This window comes from Dama dama, chromosome 18 (genome assembly GCF_033118175.1).
Source record: "Dama dama isolate Ldn47 chromosome 18, ASM3311817v1, whole genome shotgun sequence".
Lineage (NCBI taxonomy): Eukaryota > Metazoa > Chordata > Mammalia > Artiodactyla > Cervidae > Dama > Dama dama.
Window position 1 is genome coordinate 553725 of NC_083698.1, and position 24570 is coordinate 578294.

Here is a 24570-nt window from a genome sequence, read left to right on the forward strand (position 1 = left end):
TGGATAACAATTTGAAGGACATGAGTTTGAGCAAGCTCTAGGAATTGGTAAAGTATAGGGAAGCCTGGCATGCTGCAGTCCATGGGATCACAAAGAGCTGGACAGGACTGAGCAGTGAACTTGAACTGAACTCTTCATCAGGAGGAATCCCAGTCTTTCAGGTCTCAGTTTAATGCTTTAGAATCTCTATCAACTCCCAAGCTAGGTCTGTCTTTTCACTTTCTTACATTATGTAGTGACAATAGTGTTAGTCTCTCAGTCATGTCCTACTCTTTGAGACCCCGTGGACTATAACCAGTCAGACTCCTCTGTCCATGGAATTCTCCAGGCAAGAATATTGGAATGGATTGCCATTCCCTTTTCGAGGGGATCTTCCTGACCCAGTGATTGGACCTGGATCTCCTGTACTTCAGGAAGATTCTTTACCATCTGATCAACCAGGGAAGCCCACTTTCTTACATTATCCTGTACTTTTTAGGCATATTACTTGCTATTTAAGTGAACGGTTGTTTGTGTGTCTTCTCTCCTGTGTTAGAATGTAAGCAGGACAAAAGGAAGGACTGAAACAAATCTGTTCACAATTATATTCCTGGATCCCTTTCTTAGCTCTGAGAAGAGGCACTCAGGAAGTGATTGGAATATGAATGCCAAACATGGTTATGACTGTAAGTGATGTATGAGTATCAGAAAGATTCATCAATTTAACCACCCCTGCCCTGCCAGCCTTGCAACACACAAATCCATTGACACTGCTGTATTATACCAGTACTGTTGACAGGACCTTTCTTCATGTTTAAATGACTTTTGGAGAATGCAGGATTCTTGTTCCCATCTTATCTGCTTTATTGTATATCTCCTGTAACCTTCTAGAGGGAAGCAACTAAACAAACTCATCTGGGGTCATGATAAACAGTGTGACCAAGATTTCCAGAGCTCTCTGTGATCTGTCTTTTTTGTTTTCCTAGAAACACAGATGAATGACCTGTGCAGTGAGTTGGATGCTGACTGTACTCTGGACAGTGGGATGTGGTGGGCATTATGTTAGCACTTCTGGGTGGCATATACAAAGCTCCTTATCCTCCAGGGGTAAGCTTGGAGCTGCATGTTGAATATGGAAATGCCACAGATAGAAGGAGCCTGGATCATTGAGTCACACTTAGAAGAGAACCAGCAAACTCTGATTGGACTGTGATATGAAGGAGAGAAACATTTATTGTGTTAAGCCACTTAGATTTGAGAATTGGTACAGCAATTAAACTATGAGGACTAATATTAAAAAAAAAAAAAATGGTACTCTGGAAGGCTATAACAACAAAGCTGTAATGTCTGACATTGACTTAGAGTCAGGTGGCAAGAAAGATGGTGACATATGTGGAAATATTTAGTAAAATTGTTATCTGAATATCTTTTTGGAGGTGGATTGTGAGTCTCATGATTTGGCAACCCTAGCAAAAGTAGTTGGAAAAAAATCAAAGTGTTAATGTGGGTTTGCAACAGTTGGCTGTGTTGGCACACTATTAAAAGAAAGAGAAGAACTTGGAAGAAAACTGGCTAGTTTGTAAGCAGAGAGTCCAGAAACTTGAGTCTGTGAAGGGTTGGAAATTCCAACTGCTTCTGGAACACAAACTGTAGAAAATGAGATATTGGGGAGGGGGGGAAGCCTTTAAGCTTCAAAGCCGTATTATGACTCAGCCTCATGAACATGATCAGATTTAGAAAGTGTTTTGCCACTATTAAGCTGATATAGGCAAGGGCATGAGAAAAAAAAGTCCATTTGCAAATCTGGTGTACAAAAATGCTTAGGGTGTGGTTACAGCCATATGGAACAATTTGGAAGCAAATACATCAGAAACTTTCTAAGGTTTTGAGGAAATTATACAGTCAAAAAACTGCAAAACTAGTCTAAAAAGACTGGGCAGATAGAAAGTGGGATCCAGAGCCTCTGTAGAGCCTCTGAAATAATACCCCCCACCTCTAACACCCACAGTCAGGAAGAGAACATAATGTAGAGAGGAAGAACTCCCAGGGAGGGAAGATTCAGGGGAGGGATCCCTGAGAAAAACAGACTTTGAAAATCCTCCCAGAGAGAAGCACCATATTCTGACCAGGGGCCCCCAAAGCAGACAGAGGTGTGTGACAAAGCTTGCCCTGTAGAGTCCAGGTGTCTTTGTGGGTCAGGGACTGGTGTATGTCCTTCCTTCCCCCAAGGGCGGTGTTTACTGCCATCATTCAATGCTGGTGTATCCAGCGGGAGGAGAGCATCCCGGGGTCTTTGGTTTCTACATTGCGGCAGCACAAGCAGGCACATAAGGCCTGATGCAGTGAAATTGCTAGGAAGTCTGCAACCCACTCCAGCATTCTTGCCTGGAGAATCTCATGAATAGAGGAACCTGGTAGGCTACAGTCCATAGCTGCAAAGAGTCAGATAAAACTGAACAACTGAGCCCACATAGATGCTGCGCCTTTGTACTGGATGCAATGACTGGAGGACCTTTGGGCAGCCTCATCATGGAGGACCCAAGAGTATCCCACAAACAGGGAGAACGTTCTGAGTCCTGGAGGGTCTGCCCAGGTAGACCGAAGTCCACTCTGAATTTTTACTCTGCGGAGGCCTACAGCTAAACATATCCCAGACTCCTCTGTTAGCTCTGCTGCGTGGCAACTGCCAGTTACCCTCCAGGTGCACAAGACAACACATCCTGAATCATTCCTTTCTCCCTTAGGTGTCACCGCTTGGAGGCCACATTTTTGAAGGTGGCACAAAGATGGAAGGAGCCTGTGTCCCTGAATCATTTCTTGGAGTGTTCCATGGAGCATGTGAGAAAGGAACTTGTTTCAAGCCAGAGATTCAGAACTTCCTATTTCAAAAATTAGCCTAAGTGTGTGGGTCAATGGATCCCTTGCTCCATCTGCCACGGCTTTGGTCACAGGACTAGACAGACAAGGGACGCCAATCTCACTCCTGAAGGAGGGCTGCCGTTTGCTCACACACTTGCCAAGAACCAGACAGTGTTGACATCTTTGCTCAATTGCCTCCTCTTTGTTTACTCATCAGCCTCACCCTCCAATCCAGCTGAGACAGTCTTTTTCACGGACAGGCTCTGGTTTCCAGCCCCACTCTCCACCCCCAGGGGGCTCTGTGCAGCCCGGGTGCAGGTGGCAAGGGGCCAGGTGCCCAGGGTGGGGCGCGGGGGACAGAGGTCCAACTTCTGTGTCAAGTCACTGCTCACAGCCCTCACAGCTCTGTATCCCCACATTCTCTGTGCTGGGATTTTCCCCTGTAGGACACACCTGCATGACAGGCTGAGAGCAAAACTGGCTTATATGTGCTAAGAACCCAGTGTCCACAGGCTCGGAGCATCAGGAAAAGCACTCTCCCTACTCAGGGCAGGGCAGGCATCCAGCGGGGACTATGTGACTCACTCTAGGTGTCCAGACCCAGGCATTTGAAACCCTGGGCATTGTGCTCAGCCTCTTGAACTCTGTCTCCTCAGCTGTGAAATGCAGTGCAACACCCGCTCTCAAGTGGTGGAAGGGGAAAATCACTTAGCACACTTTATGGAGTAACTGCCAGGTCCAGAGCAGGAGGAGAAATATCTACCTTCCTTACCTCCTCCCACGAGGCTGTCTAGGTCACCCTATCTTTACCTCGGACAATAGTTTCTAGCCAGTGTTTTCTGCATCTGCTTTTACCTCCTTTCAATCTGTTTCTGCAGTGTAGTCAGTGACCTTTAAAAACTGGAACTTGATCCTGTCTGAACCCTTTTTCATCTACCTGTTGCCTTTAGAATATAATGATATCTAGAGTATGTTTGAGGCAGGAGGTAGATGGCCCATACCCACTTCCCTGCCAAGAGGGTGAGCAATTTGAGTTCATTCTCTGTAAACAGACGCTCCAAAATATTAATAGTAGGACAATTAAGAGGAGACTGGGCCCTGCCCAGATAAAAGATAAAAGACCAAGTTTTTCTTATTCTCAAAGTCAAGGAGACTTTCCCAACTAGAGAGCTCCTTAGAGGTCAAGAGGGAGAGATGTCAACCTACCATAGGCCTCTTTGCTGGGATCCATTTTGGCTGAGAGATGAGCACACACATGTGAGAGGATCCTGAGATAAACCAAACATGACATGGATTCAGAATCAGGAAAATCAAATTGACTGACCAAAGGAAACCCAGAAGATATGCCCCATATGTTTCAAACTACCATGAGGATACCTATGTGTCTGTATAGACTTATTCTCTTTGTCCTAATAAACACTTTACTTCTTTCACTATTTCCCATCTCTGTGGAAATTCTTTCCTCAAAGGTGAAGGGCCAGGGCCTTGCCACTGACTACTGGTTTAGTGGCAAGGATTTGGTGCCTTCACCTCACAACCTGACCTCAATCTCTGGTGGGAAACTGAAGCCTTGTTTCAAGCTGCTGCAGGCTGAGGCCACCCAAGATCATGTTCTCCAGCATGGTGTGATTCGGTCCTAAGATTTATTTATTTCCCTGATAATGTTTCTTTTACTTCACTCTTCTTATTCATGCCTGAAGGTCACTCCCGGTTTCTGGAAATCTGCAGATTTCCTGCTTCAAGGCAATTGTGGAGGCCTGGAATGTCCCATGCACCCATAATTTTCTGTTTAAAGTCCATGCTTCAAACTGATGTGTCAGCTTTTCCTGTAACCTGTCTCAGCACGTTTTCCTAAGCCCCTACCCAAACTAAATGAGCCCTTGTGCTTTTAATATAGCCCACCACCCCCTCTTCTCCCTCTGCATCAAGCACCACACTTGTCAATTCAGTTCACTTCCTCAGTCGTGTCCAACTCTTTGCAACCCCAGGTACTGCAGCACACCAGGCTTCCCTGTCCATCACCAACACCTGAAGTTTGCTTAACCTCATGTCCATTGAGTCAGTGATGCTATCCAACCATCTCTTCCTCTGTCATCCCCTTCTCCTCCTGCCTCCAATCTTTCCCAGCATCAGGATCTTTTCCATTGAGTCAGTTCTTCCCATCAGGTGGCCAAAATATTGGAGTTTCAGTTTCAGCATCAGTCCTTCCAATGATTATTCAGGAGTGATTTCCTTTAGGATTGACTGGTTTGAACTCCTTGCATTCCAAGGGACTCTCAAGAGTCTTCTCCAACACCACAGCTCAAAAGCATCAATTCCTCAGTACTCAGCTTTCTTTATAGTCCAACTCTCACATCTATACATGACTACTAGAAAAACCATAGCTTTGACTAGATGGCAGGAAGCAAAGAAGAACTAAAGAGCATCTTCATGAAAGTGAAAGAGGAGAGTGAAAAAGTTGGCTTAAAGCTCAACATTCAGAAAACTAACATCATGGCATCTGGTCCCATCACTTCATGGCAAATAGATGGGGAAACAGTGACAGACTTTTTTTTTGGGGGGGGGGGGTCGGGGGGGGGGCTCCAAAATCACTAAAGATGGTGACTGCAGCCATGAAATTTAAAGGTGCTTACTCCTTGGAAGAAAAATTATGACCAACCTAGACAGCGTATTAAAAAGTAGAGACATTACTTTGCCAAGAAAGGTCCGTTGAGTCAAGGCTATTGTTTTTCCAGTAGTCGTGTATGGATGTGAGAGTTGGACTATAAAGAAAGCCAAGTGCTGAAGAATTGATGCTTTTGAACTGTGGTGCTGGAGAAGACTCTTGAGAGTCCCCTGGACTGCAAGGAGATCCAACCAGTCCATCCCAAAATAAATCAGTCTTGAATGTTCATTGGAAGGACTGGTGTTGAAGCTGAAACTCCAATACTTTGGCCACCTGATGTGAAGAACTGACTCATTTGAAAAGACCCTGATGCTGGGAAACATTGAAGGCAGGAGGAGAAGGGGATGACAGAAGATGAGATGGCTGGATGACATCACTAACTCAATGGACATGAGTTTGAGTAAACTCTGGGTGTTGGTGATGGCATGGAGGTCTGGCGTGCTGCAGTTCATGAGGTCGCAAAGAGTCAGACACGACTGAGTGACCAAACTGAACTGACAAGATGGACCTTTATTAGCAAAGTTATGTCTCTGCTTTGTAACATGCTGTCTATATTTGTCATAGCTTTTCTTCCAAGGAGAAAGTGTCTTTTAATTTCTTGGTTGCAGTCACCATCTGCAGTGATTTTGGAGTCCCCAAGATAAAGTCAGCCACTGTTTCCACTGTTTCCCTATTTGTCATGATGTGATGGGACCTGATGCCATGATCTTAGTTTTCTGAATATTGAGTTTTATGTCAATTTTTTCACTCTCCTCTTTCACTTTCATTAAGAGGCTCTTTAGTTCTTCACTCTCTACCATATGGGTGGTGTCATCTGCATATCTGAGGTTACTGATATTTCTCCTGGCAATCTTGATTCTAGCTTGTGCTTCATCCAGCCTGGCATTTCATGTGATGCACTCTACGTATAAGTTAAATAAGCAGGGTGACAATATACAGCCTTGATATACTCCTTTCCCAATTTGGAACCAGTCTGTTGTTCCATATCCAGTTCTAACTGTTGCTTCTTGACCTGCATACAGGTTTCTCAGGAGCAGGTATGGTGGTCTGATATTCCCATCTCTTTAAGAATTTTCTACAGTTTATTGTGATCCACACAGTCAAAGGCTTTGGTGTAGTCTATAAAGCAGAAGTAGATGTTTTTCTGGAGCTCTTTTGCTCTTTTGAGGATCCAGCAGATGTTGGCAATTTGATCTCTGGTTCCTCTGCCTTTTCTAAATCCAGCTTGAACATCTGGAAGTTCATGGTTCACGTACTGTTGAAGCCTTTCTCCACACTTGTAATATTCTTTTAAGCCTGTCTTCCTGCTTGGTGGTAAACTCTGGGAGCCTGTGGTGTGACTCTGGCTCCTGGATGTGACTCTCTGTTTGCAGAGTGAATTTATAAAGTAAAGGAAAGCTTGTGGCCCCTTGCTGAAAACATGCTGTGGCTTCCCACCACCCTAGAGATACAGGTAAATTGCTGGTTCCTCCAGCAAGGGCCTAAGAAATCAGGCCCCTCACATTGGCAGGGGATGGAGGCCAGAGAGCTCAGCTCCATCCAGTGGCCAGACTGCTGGCCAGCTCCTGCCCATAATTCCACCCACTCTTTCTGCCTTTCCCCTCCAAGTTTGATGCTTGGAGACAGAAGACTGAAAGGCTCTGGAAACAGGTTTGGACTGTTTGGATCAGGAAGTTCCAAGTCCAGGGAACAGAGAATGCTCTAGAAGGATGGCCACAGGCTTGGGAGTGGAGGGGTAGGGGTGGAACCTTCCTTCGGCTTCCTCTGGCAGTACAAACTGCCTCAGCTTTCAAGCATGGCTGGACTTGTCCAGAGCAGGAGACCAGTTCTGCCTCCCTGACCTCACCTGGAACCTTCTCTTCTCCCTGCTGAGAGCCAGGACTCCTGGAGGCTTCTGGGACTCTAAGCTCACCTTCCCTGGGGGCCATTCACAGTGCCTGTTGTCTTGGAACCTCTCAGCACTTACTCAGATCCCTGGGCAGGAATCATCAAGACTCAATATACTTCCTCACCTTCTTCCCCACCCCTGGCCATACCTTACCTCTCCCCTGGAGCTGCTGTTAGATTTTATCCATAACACTTACCAGCACCTGTTTATAATCAGGCTTCTCTAGATAACAACTGTTGTGAGAGGTGGTGTTGTATTCTTTGTTACTGGTGTGACCAAGGCACACAGTTGGTGTTCAGCTAACCCCACCAGAGGGAGGAGAGAGCCATAAGTAGAGCTTACCTCTCAGGCTGCTCTCGGCTCTTTATTTGGATTTACATTGATTTTGTACCATGTGAATCCCTGGATAGAAAACTCACTCACGTGTGTTAAGGTTAGTTGAAGAAAAATAGTAAAATTAAAGCATTTATCTAAGTAATGTGTCCTGGCACTGAGTTTTCTCAAAACTGCTTCAATTCTTCCTTTTACTTTGATGATGACGATCTGACTTGAAAGTGCTCACGGATAATGTTTTAATTAAAATGAGCTGAAAACAGGTTTATTGCACTACTTAAATAAGTGAAGAGAAAAATGGAAAAATTGATGATTTAGAAATGAGGTAGGGAGAAATATTAGGAAAGGAAATAGAAGTGAAACAATGTTACTAAATGTTCTAAATAGTAACAATGTTACTAAATATGTAATGTTGCTAAAGACCCAAGAGTAACTACTTTTATGAATATTCATAGCACATTCTATTACAAAATTTATGTCATGATAGCAGTGCTATTTATGTATTTACTAGATTACCTTTATTTTTCAGAAAATGTGGTAATTGTTCTACTTATTTAAGTAAAAAGAGAATATGCGAGAATAAGCCCCAATACAAATGGTTATGTTTTATAAACTGCATGGTTTTATTGATTTCAAATATTTTGTGGTATTTTCCATACTATTAATAACCTTTGCACTTGCTCTTTATATCATATTGAAAGAATAGGCAAATTTTGGGTCCTAGGGCATTTCGTCTTCAATTGTCCATACAGGATAAATTCTGACCCCGGGACAAATTGAGTCTACTGAATTTCTGAACTGAGTTCCCAGGCAGCAGAAACAGTTGTAAGTCCATTTTCTTTGTCACATGGCTTTAACTCAGCCTGCACAGTGGCAAACTTACTAATGGCAAGATGAAACAATCATTTCACACCCAGAATGGACACTCTATCAAAAGATCCTTCTCCTGTCACTGAAGAGAGTTCTTTCCACTGATCATAGATAAGGTTTCAGGAAGTGTTTTGTGAGTATTGTGTTGGTTGGATGGGTGGGTGGGGTAGGTGGCATAGGCTATGTTCAGCTAGATATCAATTTATTGTCTCAAGTCCAGATTCACCCTTCGTTTTCCTATCTGTGAAAAGGGAGATGGGCCTCTTAATAGTTTTCCTCTGCCAGGCGATTTGATGATGTCAGTAGAAGGCCCTGGAGAGACACTGCAGAAAAAGGGGGTCCCTTCCTGTTCGTATGGCTAGGTCCTGGGAAATAAGTGTTGTCTTTACTGCTCAGCAGTGTGGTTCCTCCAGGATTAGGTTTGTGCCTGGTGCAGCTCTCTCCAGTATTCTGCTGCTGCTTGTTTTCTGCATCTCTTGATGTGAGCAGCCCTGAGCAGCCAAGGACCGCAGATGGCACAGGATATGCCCACCCAGGTTTTTGTACCTTGTGATCTCTCCTTTGCCCGAAACATAGGTGCACTGGGCTGGCTTCCTGCCTGACCTCTGCCCCTTGGAAGTCAGAGGAAACAGGTGTTGCCCAGGCCCAAGTTGAGCACAGAGGTGTGCTGGAGTCTGAAAAAACAGGCCTCTGCGGTGCATTCATGTGGCACTCATTCTCCCTGCCTACTGCCTGTCAGCCTCAGCTTGCCTGTGTCCTGGGGCTTGGTTTGCTGTGGCCCTGCTGACAGGGACCCTGTGGGCTTTGGGCCTCTGAGTGTACCCAGACTCTCTCTGCCCCTTCACTGGGCTCAATTTGTCTGTGCCCCAGAAATAGGTTCCCATTGGTCCAGGGGCTGTGGACCAACTCTGGCCTGGTAAGCCTGGTGCAACCCTCCATCACCCAGTTGGTCTTGTCCCACTTTCTTCATTGAGGTCTGAGGCCCTTTCCTCTGTATCTGTCCTTGAGTCCTCTTTCACAGCTCTAGGGTGCCCTTGAGAGTTATTTTTACATCTCAACAATCACTCTTTTGTCTTATTTCTTAAAAATAGCTTAGTGGTTCTTTTTTTTTTTTACATTAAGTTTTATTATTTAAATTATATGGTTTGCATATCCTGTTTGGACCAAGACCAATATATCTGTGCCTGTGTGTGTGTGTGTGTACAAGTATACATATATATGTATATGTGTGTATATATGTATAATACATATATGTGTATATATGTACACACACAAATACATGTATGTGACATAAGTGGTAAAGAACCTGCCTGACAATGCAGGAGACTTAAGAGACACAGGTCAGGAAAATCCCCCAGAGAAGGGCATGGCAACCCACTCCAATATTCTTGTCTGGAGAATCCCATAGATAGAGCCTGGCAGGCCAGAGCTCATATGGTCACAAAGAGTTGGACACACTTAAGTGACTGAGCATGCATGCACACATACATATAAAACAGAACATCTTTTGATATAAATTTCAGACTATTTAGGCAAATGTGTGCTTTGATTCAGATTATTTGATAAATATTTCAAAAATTGATGCGTTTTGATTTTGAGTAAATGATTTGGATGCTGCACAGAGTATTGCATTGTATTTGGCTCAAGGGAGCAGCTGAAGCCTGGGGCATACACTGGTGCTGAGCATCTGGTGTCCTCAAGAGGCTTTCAGGACCAGGTCTGTCCCCTCTCACAGCCCTGTGCTCCCAGACACAGACAACTATGAGGCCTCTTCTCCAACTTTGAAGATCCCCCAAACTTTATCCCTGTGTTGCTCACCACACCCCTTTTCTCACCTAACAGCCACTCACCCATTCCCTTGAGCTCTACCACAGGCCCCTGGACTCTGTCTCTGTGGTCAGCATAACCATCATCCTCATAACTCTTGCCTTCATTCCATTCTCATGTCAGGTGGACTAACATGGACTATCTCATTAAGCATCATACCTTTTCTCCATGATAAATTTTATTTTACCTTATTTTATGATATAAAGAAATTGATACTCTGAGAGGATGACTCACAAACCAGATAAACAGTGGAGCCTGGGTGTCTGTACTCCAGATAAGCACTGTCCAAATCTGCAGCCTTTCGTCATGTGTTATTTTAACATATTTAAAAGAGTAAGATGGGATATCGAGGTCCTCAGTTACAAGAGCCATATCCACAGGGCTCCGTGGTAGCTCTGGGGCTGGTGCAGGAAGAGAACATTTCCATTGTTGCAGAAAGTTCTGCTGGATGACACTGCTCCACACAGGTACTTAGTCAAACTATCTGTGGTGAAGAACCTGTTATCATTTTCCATCAATTTTATTTTCATTCCATTCCATATGGACCCTTTTGTAAGATACAATACAAATAAATTATGGAGGAAGAGATGTCAATGGTAGTGGTTAAGGTGACAGAACAAGATGGCAGCCCCGGAGCTGCTGACAGGCTACACCCCACAGCAGCCTCCCAGTTACAGAGTCAGGGCAGATTAAAATCCTGATTCATCAAGCAAGTGACTCAAGAAGAGATGTTCTGTCTAGGATGTCCTTAGGATTATCCATAGAACGCAGGTGCTGAGGGGACATATCTGGCCCGTCACTCATTTGTCCAGTGGGGTGAGCATCCCAAACGGTCACAAGGTTCAAAGTTTTTTATGCCACCACTGAAGCATCATCTGTCATCCCCCTGCCCCATGTCTTCCAGCGTGTTGGATATTTCATGCTTCCAGGGGCTATGAACAATGTTATGGACCTAGCCTGGTGCCACTGCAGGGAAACCTTTGGCTCCAAAGTTTCAGACACACTGTAGGGCTCTCAACTACATGGATCTTTCTGCCTTCCTCATACTACTCCTGGGAAATGGTGACATCCCTTCTTCTCTCCATTTTCCAAGATATGCTTTAGAATTTTCTGCTTCTTAGAGGCCCTACTCCAAATCAGGTGAAAGATCCACCTGTTGAGATAATTCTCCATGGTCTAGAGTTTATGTACATCTAAAGAGCAAAAGATATTGAGAGCATTATTCAAGGATGTTTACATTAGACAGCCTGACTATAATTAGATAATACATTCCTCAGAGAGGAGCATCTCTCCTTGGAGAAATTCCTGAGCAATAAACATAATGACTCTCTCCAGAAAGGAGGAGAACCAGGTTTGCTAGCAGCCCATATCCATGCAAGACCAGGACCTTATAGCCTTGGAGTTCTTTGAGTGTGACACCCATCTGTTGTGGCATTCATCTGGCTTCCACACCACATTCCTGGGACTTTTGGGGAAAGGAAACCCAATGCATATGTGAGGCTCATGCTGCCTTCTGTTTTGAGGCAGTAATTTGTAAAACTCCAACTGGGCTCTTGTCTCCTTCTGGACTGAACATTGGAAATGTGTGGCTTGCCCACCTGGCAACTGTAGGAGGCCTCTAGCCCAGGAGCTGCTGAGTTACCTGATGGTCTGTCTGGACTCTCCCAACTTTTTTGCTCTCATCACATCCCGCTATCTTTTCCTTTCTTTCTCATTTCTGTTCCCTGATGAGTTTACCTTTGATGGTCATTCAGCCCTGATTCATCCAGAAAATGTTACTGAGAGCCTACCATGGTCAGGCACCATTCCAGATGCTACAGCTACTTTGGTGATCAACACAGTCATTATTACTGCTTCCCCAGAGAGAATTCTGATCGGAATCGTGTGGGGATGGAGCTCTTTGGAGATGACAATAAGCCAGGTAGAAGAGCAAAAATGTCAGATTGCATAAGTGCTACCCTGTTGTCATTGTTTACTTCTTGCTAAGTCATGTCCAACTCAGTGACTCCAGGGACTGCAGCATGCCAGGGCCCTCTGTTCTCCAGTGTCTCCTGAAGTTTGCTCAGATTTGCCCATTGAGTCAGTGATGCTATCTGACCATCTCATCCTCTGCCACTCTCTTTTCCTTTTGTCTTCAATCTTTCCCAGCACCAGGGTCATTCCCAATGAGTCATCTCTTCACATCAGGTGGCCAAAGTATTGGAGATTCAGCTACAGGATCAGTCTTTGCAATGAATATTCAGGGTTGATTTCCTTTAGGATCAACTGGTTTGATCTCCTTGCAGTACAAGTGTTCTGCCCATAGTCCGAGTCACCGGTCGGGAAAGAAGACTCCTCAAAACAATGCAACTTGCAATAGGGGAATTTATTACTGACTCAAGCCAGGGCCTCCCGCCCTCACCAGGTATGTGAGGACAAAAGGCCCCGAGCTCCAGTTCTGTCGGGTATTTATTAGGTCAAAACAAGCAGCAGGTAGTTGGCGCAAGCGGATTGGTTACACAGTGGGTAGTTGGCGTAAGCGGATTGGTTACACAGTTGCAAGGTAATTTTTGTTGGCCCTACGTGGGGCTTTCAGCTTTCCCCTGATAGGTTCCCTTTCTTCTGGCTAGGCATATGTTGATTGGCTGGCTCCAGGAGGCCTGATAATTATGTTACCCCGGGAAACCAGGCCTACTCCTAATCTAGGCTGCCTGTCATGGCGTTAGCCGTGACAGCCTCACACAAGGAACTCTCAAGAGTCTTCTCTAGCACCACAGTTCAAAAGCATCAATTCTTCAGTGCTCAGGCTTCTTTATGGTCCAACTCTCACAACCATACATGACTACTGGAAAAACTGTAGCTTTGACTATAAAGGCCTTTACCAGCAAAGTGGCATCGCTTCTTTTTAATATATTATCTAGATTTGTCATAGTTTTCCTTCCAAGGAGCAAGTGTCTTTTAATTTCATGGCTGCAGTCACCATCCACAGTGATTTTGGAGCCCAAGAATAGAAAATCTTTCTCTGTTTTCACTTTTCCTCCTTGTATTTGCCATGAAGTGATAGAACCCAATGCCATGATCTTAGCTTTTTGAACATTGAGTTTTAAGCAGACCTTCTCACTCTCCTCTTTTACCCTCATCAAGATTCTATTTATGCCAATAGAGTGATATGCATATCTGAGGTTATTTATATTTCTCCCAGCAATCTTGATTCCAACTTGTGATTCATGCAGACTGGCATTTCACATAATATATTCTGCATATAAGTTAAATAAGTAAGGTGACAATATACAGCCTTGACATACTCCTTTCCCAGTTTTGAACCAGCCAGTTATTTCATGACCAGTTCTAGCGTTTGCTTCTTGACCTGCATACAGGTATCTCAGGAGGCAGGTAAGATGCTCTGGTATTCCCATGTCTTTAAGAATTTCCCACAGTTTTCTGTGATCCACACAGTCAAAGGCTTTAACATAGTCAATGGGGCAGAAGTAGATTTTTTTTTCTGGAATTCCCTTACTTTCTCTATGATCCAATGAATGTTGGCAATTTGACCTCTGGTTCCTCTGCCTTTTCTAAGTTCTATATTGAACACTGAAGGGGTCTGGCAGGCAAATAGGAACTGCTCTTGGATGGCCATGGAAGGTCACTGGGGAGGTAATGTTGAAATCTGAATAAAATAAGAAAGAATCAGTCATGATGTTTTTGAAAGGAGCGTGTGTTGGGAGATCTGGCTGTTTACTGCTCAAAAGCCAATAAGCAGGCCAGGTTGGTGAAAAGGAAAATTTGCTTTACTTCAGATGCTGACAGCTGTGGGTGGAGGGTGGCAGACATCTGTCCAAAGGCCGACTCTCTTCCACTGACAAGCAGGGGGTAAAAGCATTTATAGATAGAGTCGGGGATGGGAGGAATAGTGTAGAATACATGCAGAAATAGTGTAGTCATCTCGAACAGTCATCTTCAAATTGGTCATCGGTGGTCTGACCAGCATCATCTTGAATGTTTTAGGTACAGTTAATCTTCAGTTCCAGGGTCCATTTGCTTCCATTTCTTTGTGGTCAGTTCTCAGAATTGTGGAAGCTCATGTCCTGGGTACAGTCTGGTCATGTTTTAGTTAACTTGTCCACCTGGGGTTTTAGACTCCATAAAGACAGCTCACAGGATGTGACTCAGAATATTACCTACAAGCCCTGAGAAAGAACTAAAGGTCTTTGACTATGTGTAATGACTACATTATTATTACTTAGTCTCCTTAGACTGTTTTCCTGTTTCAGCATTTCTCACTCCTCTGATTAAACTTATTCTTTGATTAAAGTTTTCCACAGGCAAAAAGCAGGCAACGAACATGGTGGGGAGGCAAGGACTTTATGGTCCTGCTCCATTTCAATGAGAATACTTGAGGAAAACATTCAGGCAGAGGAAATAACTAGAACAAATGCCTTAAAGGAGGACCAATTTGACAAGTTGCAGAGAGGCTGTGAGGAAGAAGATGATCATTCCTGGTGGTGGGAGGAACCAAAGCCAGGGCAAGGGGTTTAGTCTCCATCCTCTGTGGTCCGGGAAATCACTGTAAAGTTTGAAGCAGGAAGAGATGATCCAATTCATATTTTTGAAAGATTATTCTGGATTTACCCTGGAGTCATTGTAGAGGAGACTTGGGGTGAGAAAGGATGTGCTCCTGTAGAGTTCACAGGACTTGCTGATTAGGTTATAGAGGTATGTGGTAAGTAAAAGAAGAGAAATGTCAAAATATCTTCTAGATTTTAGCCTTTAACACCTGGGAGTGGTAGCTAGGATGCTGTTACTAAGAGGGAAGGAGAGGTACGTGGAAATTTGTTGGAATGAGAGGCTAGAAATGCCCACTAGACATCCATTTGGGCCTGTGAAGTGGGTAGTTGGATGAGTGGGACTGGAGAGCAAAGAATAACTTCTAAAATATATGGAACTGAGAGTCATTGGCAGAGATGATGCTTACAGCCCCAGTGCTCAATGAGCTTCCTTAGAGACTGTGTGTAGACAGGGGAGGAGACCCAGGGCAAATTTCTGTGGTTTTCACCATCTAGAGGTCAAATAAAGGGACTGAAGCCAGCTGAAGACACCGAAAGGGGTTGAGCAGTGTGGTCAAAGCCAGTCCAGATGGTACAATCCATAGAGACTGAGACAAAGGATTGTTCCTAAATAAAACTCTCCATGAAATTCTTTTGGCAGTTGGGAAATTCTGTAGCTCTTTGTAAGATGGCTCAGTGGGAGAAAAGAAGGGACAGAATCCCTACTGAAGAGAGGTGACCTAGACTAACAGGTGAGAAGGATGAGCCTAGGGAGCGTGGACTAAGCTTTGCAAAGTTCTGACATACATGGGACTTGAGAAGCAATGTGATGGCTGGAAGGTGACGGGGTGTGGTCATTGGGAGGGCTTTCATTTTAGTAGAAGAAGCAAGATAATATTTACCTGCTGATAGAGATCCTTTAAAGAAGTAGAATTTATGATATAGGGAAAAGAAGGGCACCAAACATCATTTTCTTATTGGACTGAGGCTTTTGGAAACAAAGAGAAAGAGAAACAGACTCTTTCTGATTTCTCTGAGATGATGAACCCAGAGAGGATTACACACTTAAAATTGGCAGGGTGGTGGGGCTGGGGGAGAAGAAATAATAACTGATATGGTAAAAACCTTACCCAGACACAAATATTAAATCTGTCCACTTGCTTCCTTTTCAACACTACCACCCTCTTTCTGTCGCCCTCCCCTCCTGCTGGGACTGCACTGGGCTCCCTCATGTCTGCCCAGCCCTGACCCCAGCCCCTCACCCCTGCACACCGTGTGCAGCTTCCATCCAGCTGAATTTAATTCTTAAATTCAACTTTAGCTATCTATTGCTTGTGAAATAAACCCATTACCAAGGTTTCCAGGCCCTCTTTGAACATGATGGGCCGCTGACCAGCTCCCCTCACATGTCAGATCTCCTGAGCTGTGACACCCTAGCCCAGCTGGCCTTGTTCCACTTCCTCTAGCAAGCCAAGATCTCACTCAATGTAACTGCACATCTGAAACCTGCCTGGGAAGATTTCCTCACCTATGTGGTTAGACTAGACGAGATTCTTCCATCCACCACTCCAGCTGTCTATCATGGCTCTCTCTGGATTTTATTCATAACAAATCTTTTGAAATTATTTGTTAGCTTATTTTCTTGTTTTTAACTCACTCCCTGAATAGAAGGCGAAAAGTCTGTTGCATTTGGTTCACCCAAGTATACTCAGCATTTGACTGCCTCTGGCACATCACAATGACTGTTTCTTCGACTGATGTTAGTTTCATTTTATATCCATAGTATTATCATGAAATGTACTTTAAACAAAGTCAATACTATAATGAATTATTATGAAGATGATTGTCATCATGGATGTTTACTTTTATATTTTTAGAGCATTTTGGATTTTTTACTCAGGACTTTATCCAAACTCATCACAATAAACAAACATATGATATTTCCATGACTTTATTCTGGCATTTAGTAATTGATAGTGACTGCTAATTGCCATGCTAATTAGGATTTACATAGACAAATGATTATTTAAAGTCAACATTAGCACTATTGGTTTTTAGTTATTCTCAAGCTTGATACAATTATATATTTGATGTAGAAACTGAGTTTGTGGTGATAGCAGAAATACTCTCATTGGAAGCTGCTACTTCCTATAAAGTTTGTGTAAGTATAAAAGCCTATGATATTATCCTCTATTTCTTATTTCCCATTGTGTAGTACTCATTCTTCAGTGTTGAAAATGCATGCTGCTTTCATTAAAAATCAACCCAGATTCCTACATTACCAGGAACTTCCTGAATGCCTTATGAACTGAGGCTCAGGATGACAACCACAAAAAGAAAAACATAACTCCCAGCAGTTTCATTCAACACAGGGGATCACATCAAGTCTGTGGCTGTAAATAAGTCCCTTTATAAGAATGAGTTCAATTTTATGAGAAGTTGGTCTTTCCCCAGGCTTGATGGGATGTAGCATTTAAGATGTTAAAGAGCCTCTGCCCTCTGGAAGTAGGTGGGGACTGCAGGCCAGCCTTTTGGGAAGGACTTACCATTTTCCAGTAAAATATACCTGACAGACTGGATCCTGCAGATTAAAATCTCCCTAAAGATAGAAAGCAAATATGATGTTGTTGTGTTCTTATTTACTGTATATTGCTGCAACAATGACTTGACAAAAACTCAGTTCAGTTTCCTCACTCACACAGATACTTTATGATATGTAAATTTAAAAAAAAATTAAAGTACAGAATGGTGTGTGATAGTGTTGACAGCATGATAGAATGAACTTAGAAAGATGGATATGAGGTAGGAGTGGTAGAACAGGCATAGTTAGAGTTTGATCTCCTAACAATGCATTTTAGTAATGTTTTATTGTCAACTCTACCAGCAACAACAATATGCTGGAAGGTTAAAAATATCTCAATAAAAGAATAATTTATGCTTCTGAAAATCAGTTTGTATATATTTTAAGAACTTTAAAAAATAAGGTGATAGATATTTGAACATGTAAATTTATTTTATTGGTTTTTTCTTTCAGTATTAACTATCTGATTAATTTTTAAGTTTCTGTTTTCAGGACACTTATATCTATGTGCCGGTAATGTGATATTTTGGAAAAAGGTCACAGATAGATGCTGACAGATAAAACCCAGAAATAAATTATTCTTAATGGCACAATATGAAAAAAGAATATTTTTTTTAAAACATTGACATCTAGGAAAGCTTAGAACAATCTCAAAATGCATTTTAAAAAATTACACTGAATACTGGCATCTTATTATTTCATAATGTCCCATTTTAGGTGATGTGCAGAGAGGACACATTACCATGTACATTTTCTCAATATTAAAAGCATTAAAGTCATCAAATATAGAATTGAGAGGTACTTTAAGAATCATCTTGTCAAATACCCTGATTGTACAGAAGAGGGAATGAAGACTCAGAGGGTGCAAAGTCCAAACAGTGTCATGGACCTAGGACAGACAAGTTCTTTCCCACCCCATCTATCCTTCTTTAAGAAAATCAGCGTCATCTTGTTACTGAACTTGGGTCTGGCTGCTCATTGCTCAAGAATTCAATACTCAGAGACAAGTATTGGGTAAAAGGAAAGATAGCTTTATTAAGGAAGCCAGGAGAAAGGGTGGACTCATGTCCTAAACTCCCCACTCATGTCCTAAAGCAACTCTCCACTCCTCAGGTTTTGCTGAGAGGTGATATAGAGAAAATAAGAAGGGGCTGTGTGCTGAGGAGGGGGTTGCAGAGCATGATCAACTCATGGACATTCTTCTGATTGGTTAGTTGTGAGGTAAGTGGGAGTCAGTATCATCAAACTTCTGGTTCTAACTAGGCTGGGATCTACTAACATGTGGCTAATTTCTTCCACCTGGTGGGGATTTTAATAATTTCAAAACAACTCAAAGGGAGGGACTAAAGGCCCTTGACTTTTTTAATGAGTCAACTCATATTATTACTCTGTCCTATCTGAATGTATATTTTTGCTTCTGTAATTTTTCTTCACTCTCTGATTAAAGTTATTCTTTGGCTAAAGTTTTTCTACAGATAAAAGGCAGGCAGAGGGCATGGGGGAAGAACTACAGGATCCCACTCCCTTACAATACCTTTCCATATAACTAGTCAGTGAAAAGAGTCACACACATCAGATCACAGAAGCCACGTGATTTTCCACACCTTACATTCTCTACCTAAAGCTTCCCTCCACTCTTTCCTACACTGCTTCCAATTGCTCCAGTCCCCTGTACTAACACAGGGTGGGCATAGACCTCTAGCCCTAACTATAGGAATATTGAGGCAGAGAAGACAACAAGAAAAATCTTGCCTGTGATTGTCTAATTTTTATCAAAGTGACACCAAAATTAATCTGACTCCTTTTTCTGTTAATGTTTATTTTGTTATATGCTAATAATAAATGATGAGAAAAATAGGATATGGACACCTAGGAATAAGATTTCATTTCTTTATCTTTAGAATGTGTTGAAAGTACTTATGAAAATTCTTAGTAAAGAATGAGCTGCCTTAACACTGAACTTCAAAAGGTAGTTTTAGGAGGCACTGAACACCCAGTTCTGAATTATTACAGATAAAGAAGGAGCTGGACTACCCAGATAGTTATTTGTATTATAAATATTTAAAATTTTCTGTATATTATGATTCTTGGTATCTTGAAAACCCTTTCTGGCTGGGGAGAAACTGCCTCCTGGGATAGCCAACTTAGAGATGGCAAAAGGTCCAGCTGGGAGATTGTCTTTGATTTGCAAAATTTCCGGAGCCAGACCCCCATCATCTGACCTGTTCACCCCTCAGGTCATGTTCCTTTCCCTGTCTTAATCTTCTCAGGGTCAGGTATCAGGCAAATAGCTTTGAGCTTTGAGCCCATCAAAATTGTTCAACTAGTCAGTCCTAGGCTGTTGTTCATTCTGCCTTGCCTTTCTTGCAAAAAGCCCAAGGTCATGGCCTAAACTTTCCCCTCACTCTGTCTTCTGCCTACTGGCCACTCAGGTGTCTCCCCTGAGTGTTCCCACAAGGCTTGCTGTGCTCCTCTCTTTAGGACCTGTGAGTAACATAAACTTTGTCTTTCCTTTAGCATCTCTTATGGCCACACCTGACTAACCATCTCATAAAAGAATATAAATATTTTATACAGTATTGTATTACATATTATATAATTGTGTATGTGTTAGTTGCTCAGTTATGTCTGACTCTTTGTGATCCCATGGACTGTAGCCTGCCAGGCTCTTCTGTCCAAGGAATTCACCAGGCAAGAATACTGGAATGGGTAGCCAGTTACTTCTCCAGTTCAGTTCAGTTGCTCAGTCATGTCTGACTCTTTGTGACCCCATGAACCACAGCACGCCAGGCCTCCTTGTCCATCACCAACTGCTGGAGTCTACCAAAACCCATGTCCATTGAGTTGGTGATGCCATCCAACCATCTCATCCTCTGTTGTCCCCTTCTCCTCCTGCCGTCAATCTTTCCCAGGATCAGGGTCTTTTCAAATGAGTCAGTTCTTCGCATCAGGAGCCAAAATATTGGAGTTTCAGCTTCAACATCAGTCCTTCCAATGAACACCCAGGACTAATCTCCTTTAGGATGAACTGGTTGGATCTCCTTGCAGTCCAAGGGACTCTCAAGAGTCTTCTCCAACACAACAGTTCAAAAGCATCAATTCCTCTGCTCTCAGCTTTCTTTATAGTCCAACTGTCACATCCATACATGACCACTGGAAAAAACCATAGCCTTGACTAGACAGACCTTTGTTGACAAAGTAATGTCTGTTTTTTAATATGCTATCTAGGTTGGTCATAACTTTCCTTCCAAGGAGTTATTGTCTTTTAATTTCATGGCTGCAATCACCATCTGCAATGATTTTGGAGCCCCCCAAAACAAATTCAGCCACTGTTTCCACTGTTTCCCCATCTATTTCCCATGAAGTGATGGGACCAGATGCCATGATCTTAGTTTTCTGAATGTTGAGTTTTAAGCCAACTTTTTTACTCTCCTCTTTCACTTTCATCAAGAGGCTCTTTAGTTCTTCTTCACTTTCTCCCATAAGGTTGGTGTCATCTGCATAACTGAGGTTGTTGATATTTCTCCCGGCAATCTTGATTCCAGCTTGTGCTTCCTCCAGCCCAGGATTTCTCATGACATACTCTGCATGTAAGTTAAATAAGCACTTTTCCAGGGAATCTTCCTAATCCAGGACTGAACCCAGGTCTCACATATTGCATGCAAACTCTTTACTGTCTAAGGCACCAGGGAAGCCCATATTATATAGTTATAAATATATATTTTATATAATTTTGTTATGTATTTTATATTAATATAAAACTATTGTAGTTGCTTATTTTAGAACTCTGAAAATGGTAGTTGAAAATATTTTCTCTTAGATCATAGAATATTAACTGTAATTTTACTGTATTTGGTTGAATACAATAAAATATAGATAATGAACAGTAACTGTCCATATAATCTCCCAGTTCATTTGCACTCAAGAAGAGTGAAGAGAAAAATGTGAGATGATTCCACCATAATGTAGAGCAGAATTTTGCAACTAGGGGTAGTTTTGTTTTTAAGAGAAAAATGGAGATGTATGCAGACTTTAAAAAAATTTTTTTTTTTTTTCGTGTCACAGCTCAGCTGGGAGAGAGGTTGTAGGTGCAGTGGCATCTGTGGATGGAGGCTACAGGATACCTTTAAACATCCTTCAATGCACAGGACAGCCACACAGCAAAGACCCACAGCAAAGGCCATCTGGCTCCAAATGTAAGTAATGAAGCTGAGAAATTTCGCTGCAGAAGCAAAACAAACCCCAGTTAGGTTGGTCATATAGCTAAGGGAAAAGGGTTCAGGTAAAGTAGCTTTCCAGGTGGTGCTAGCGGTAAAGAACCTGCCCGCCAATGTAGGAGATGTAAAAGACGCAGTTTCCATCCCTGGGTCTGGAAGATCCCCTGGAGAAGGGAATGGCAACCCAGGCCAGTATTCTTGCCTGGAGAATCCCATGGACAGAGGAGCATGGCTGGCTATGGTCTATGGGGTCGCAAAGATTCAGACAGGACTGAAACGACTTAGCACACAAGCAAGCCCAAAGTAGCTTCTGTGGTCATAGTTTGTGTCTGCAGGGGCAGAAAGGGGAGAAAATAAAGAATGCCCCAGAAGGTGATCAAACCAGTCTCCTGATATCTTTTTTCATCTTCTTACACCAATCCTAGCTCCAGTGGTACCTAAAACAGGGATAGTTCAGGCATATTATATGCAAGGTAGTGGAAGCTTAGTCTTAATCCCACTAAGCATATTTCTTCTGCAGTTCCAATAATACATAAAATTGCCTAATTTCTGTAACTTTATAATCCTGAACATATGGCTTCAAGATTCAGGCACTCAGTACGATAACCGATTTAAGTCTAATGAGTGAGGAAGACTTCAGATTCTTAGATTATTCTTTAGATGTTGCTACAAATGTAGAAGGGGTTTCCCTGGGTGGCTCAGACAGTAAAGAATCTGCCTGCAATGTGGGAGATCTGGGTTCGATCCCTGGGTTGGGAAGATCCCCTGGAGTAGGGCATGGTAACCCACTCTAGTATTCTTGCCTGGAGAGTCTCCATGGACAGAGGAGCCTGGCAGGCTATAATCAATAGGGTCATGAAGAGTCAGACACAACTGAGTGACTAAGCACACAGATGTAGAAGAGAACAGTAAGGTGGTCTCAAGAAGAGTTGGGATACATCAGAATCTTCCAGTAGATAAAGAGAAGTGATGCATAAAGAAACAAGGAAAACAAAGCAAATCTTCTTGCATTTCCTTAATGCCATTACACATAAAAGCAATTTGAGGGTTTTCTGTAAAGTGATAAAAACCATTGTAATATTCCTTAACAAAATGTCAACTTACTTTTACCCGCTGACTAGTGAAATCAAGCCGGTCAAGGTTGCAGGCTGTCTCTGCTGATTGATTGAATAGTCTGTCTGCATCCTCAACTAGGGAAGGGGGGATTTAATGACTGTCAAATTATGGGCTTAATTACATTAATAATGGTTGCATAGTGCTTTCAACAACTCTCAGGTAGGTGGAGCAATATCCTGACAGAAATCAAGAAGAAATAGGCCTTGGGCAAATTGCAGAATTGGTCACATAGGTAACAAAATGAAATGAAGTCTAAGAAAGATGAGAACACGTAATTTTTAATGGAAATTGAGGGGATTTATAGGAAGGGAAAGATTGATTTAATGGGAAATATCATATTTAAAGGGATGCAGGATAGCATTATTTAAGTGAGATCCAGAAATGTTCTTGGACATAAAATGGTCATCTCCATGTGCTTTTCTGTGTGTTTTTCTCATACATATTATTCCAAACTTAGTTTCAACTGGGAGAAAGCAGCATATTTAAATATTAATCATTCTAAACAACCAACTCTTGATTCAAAATCCTGGCCACTATTAATGGAAGAGATAATGAGCCCCATTTTATGAAATCTGTGAGCAGACTGATTAATATGTTTTGTGTGTTTATTGAGACAGATGAAAGGGGAGAAGATAAAGACTGATGATGGAAGTGCACTGCTGAAGAATCAGTGATTACTTCTATTTCATTTCTTTGTTGGTTTTTCCCTCTTGTGCTGTTAATACCCAAATAAACAATATACAAATGTGGGATATAATTTGTGAAAAACTATGCAAATTGCATAAAAGATTTCCTTTTTATTTTTATACCTTTTTCTGGAGGTTTTACTGTTTTGTAAAGAACCATTTCTTGGGTTTATTGACCTATTTTAGTGCTATATAGTCTATAACAGAGTCTATAGTCTGTTTCATTTTTTGTGCTTAGATATTTATTATCTACTTCTCTCCAAACACCTAAGGCTTTTTTTGGTCTGCAAATTTTTGTGTTGAATAGATTATTTTATGACTTTTCCAGCTTGACTAATGTTTATTTAAGATTATATATTCACTTTGAGTATCTCAGAGAGTTTAATTGGGTATGGCCTTATAATAGAATCATGAATGAAGACCCCAGGTATCCCTTGCATTATTGCAATAATTCTCAGTGTTTGCCAGTCTTCTTTCATGTTTCCCAATTATTTTTTCTTGCAAGATATGATGTAATTTTAATCACAAATACTCTAGTTTTATGATTATTTTTTATTTATCCCTTAACACAGTATTATTTATTAACTGTTCTCTTATGCAAGTAAATGTTAATATGCTTACTGTGCTTAACATTTAATATAGACACTGAGCATTTCATTTTTTTTTTCTTTTTTATTAGTTGGAGGCTAATTACTTCACACCATTTCAGTGGGTTTTGTCATACATTGATATGAATCAGCCATAGATTTACACGTATTCCCCATCCCGATCCCCCCCCCGCCCCCACCTCCCTCTCCACCCGATTCCTCTGGGTCTTCCCAGTGCACCAGGCCCGAGCACTTGTCTCATGCATCCCACCTGGGCTGGTGATCTGTTTCACCATAGATAATATACATGAGCATTTCATTTTATTTGGTCTTATCTATTGTCTCAATCATTGGTAATGATTTCTAACTGGTGATTGCTAGATCATAGAAATGTTATTCACCTTTTCTTTTTGCATAGTTTATGGTTTTAAAAATATTG

The 24570-nt window shown here is 42.2% G+C and overlaps 1 protein-coding gene across 2 annotated transcripts in view; it reads left to right on the top strand.

Annotated features, from left to right (window-relative positions):
- The window catches only part of LOC133072027 (conserved oligomeric Golgi complex subunit 2-like), a 121906-nt gene that overhangs the window by 58469 nt on the left and 38867 nt on the right, over positions 1-24570 (top strand). Inside the window, exons 5-6 of one of the 2 annotated variants that reach the window (XM_061164799.1) lie at positions 21012-21115; positions 21591-21721. In XM_061164799.1, the coding sequence (XP_061020782.1) occupies positions 21012-21115; positions 21591-21721 (235 nt within the window). The remainder of the gene's footprint in view (positions 1-21011; positions 21116-21590; positions 21722-24570) is intronic. The other variant, XM_061164801.1, reaches the window with a different exon arrangement.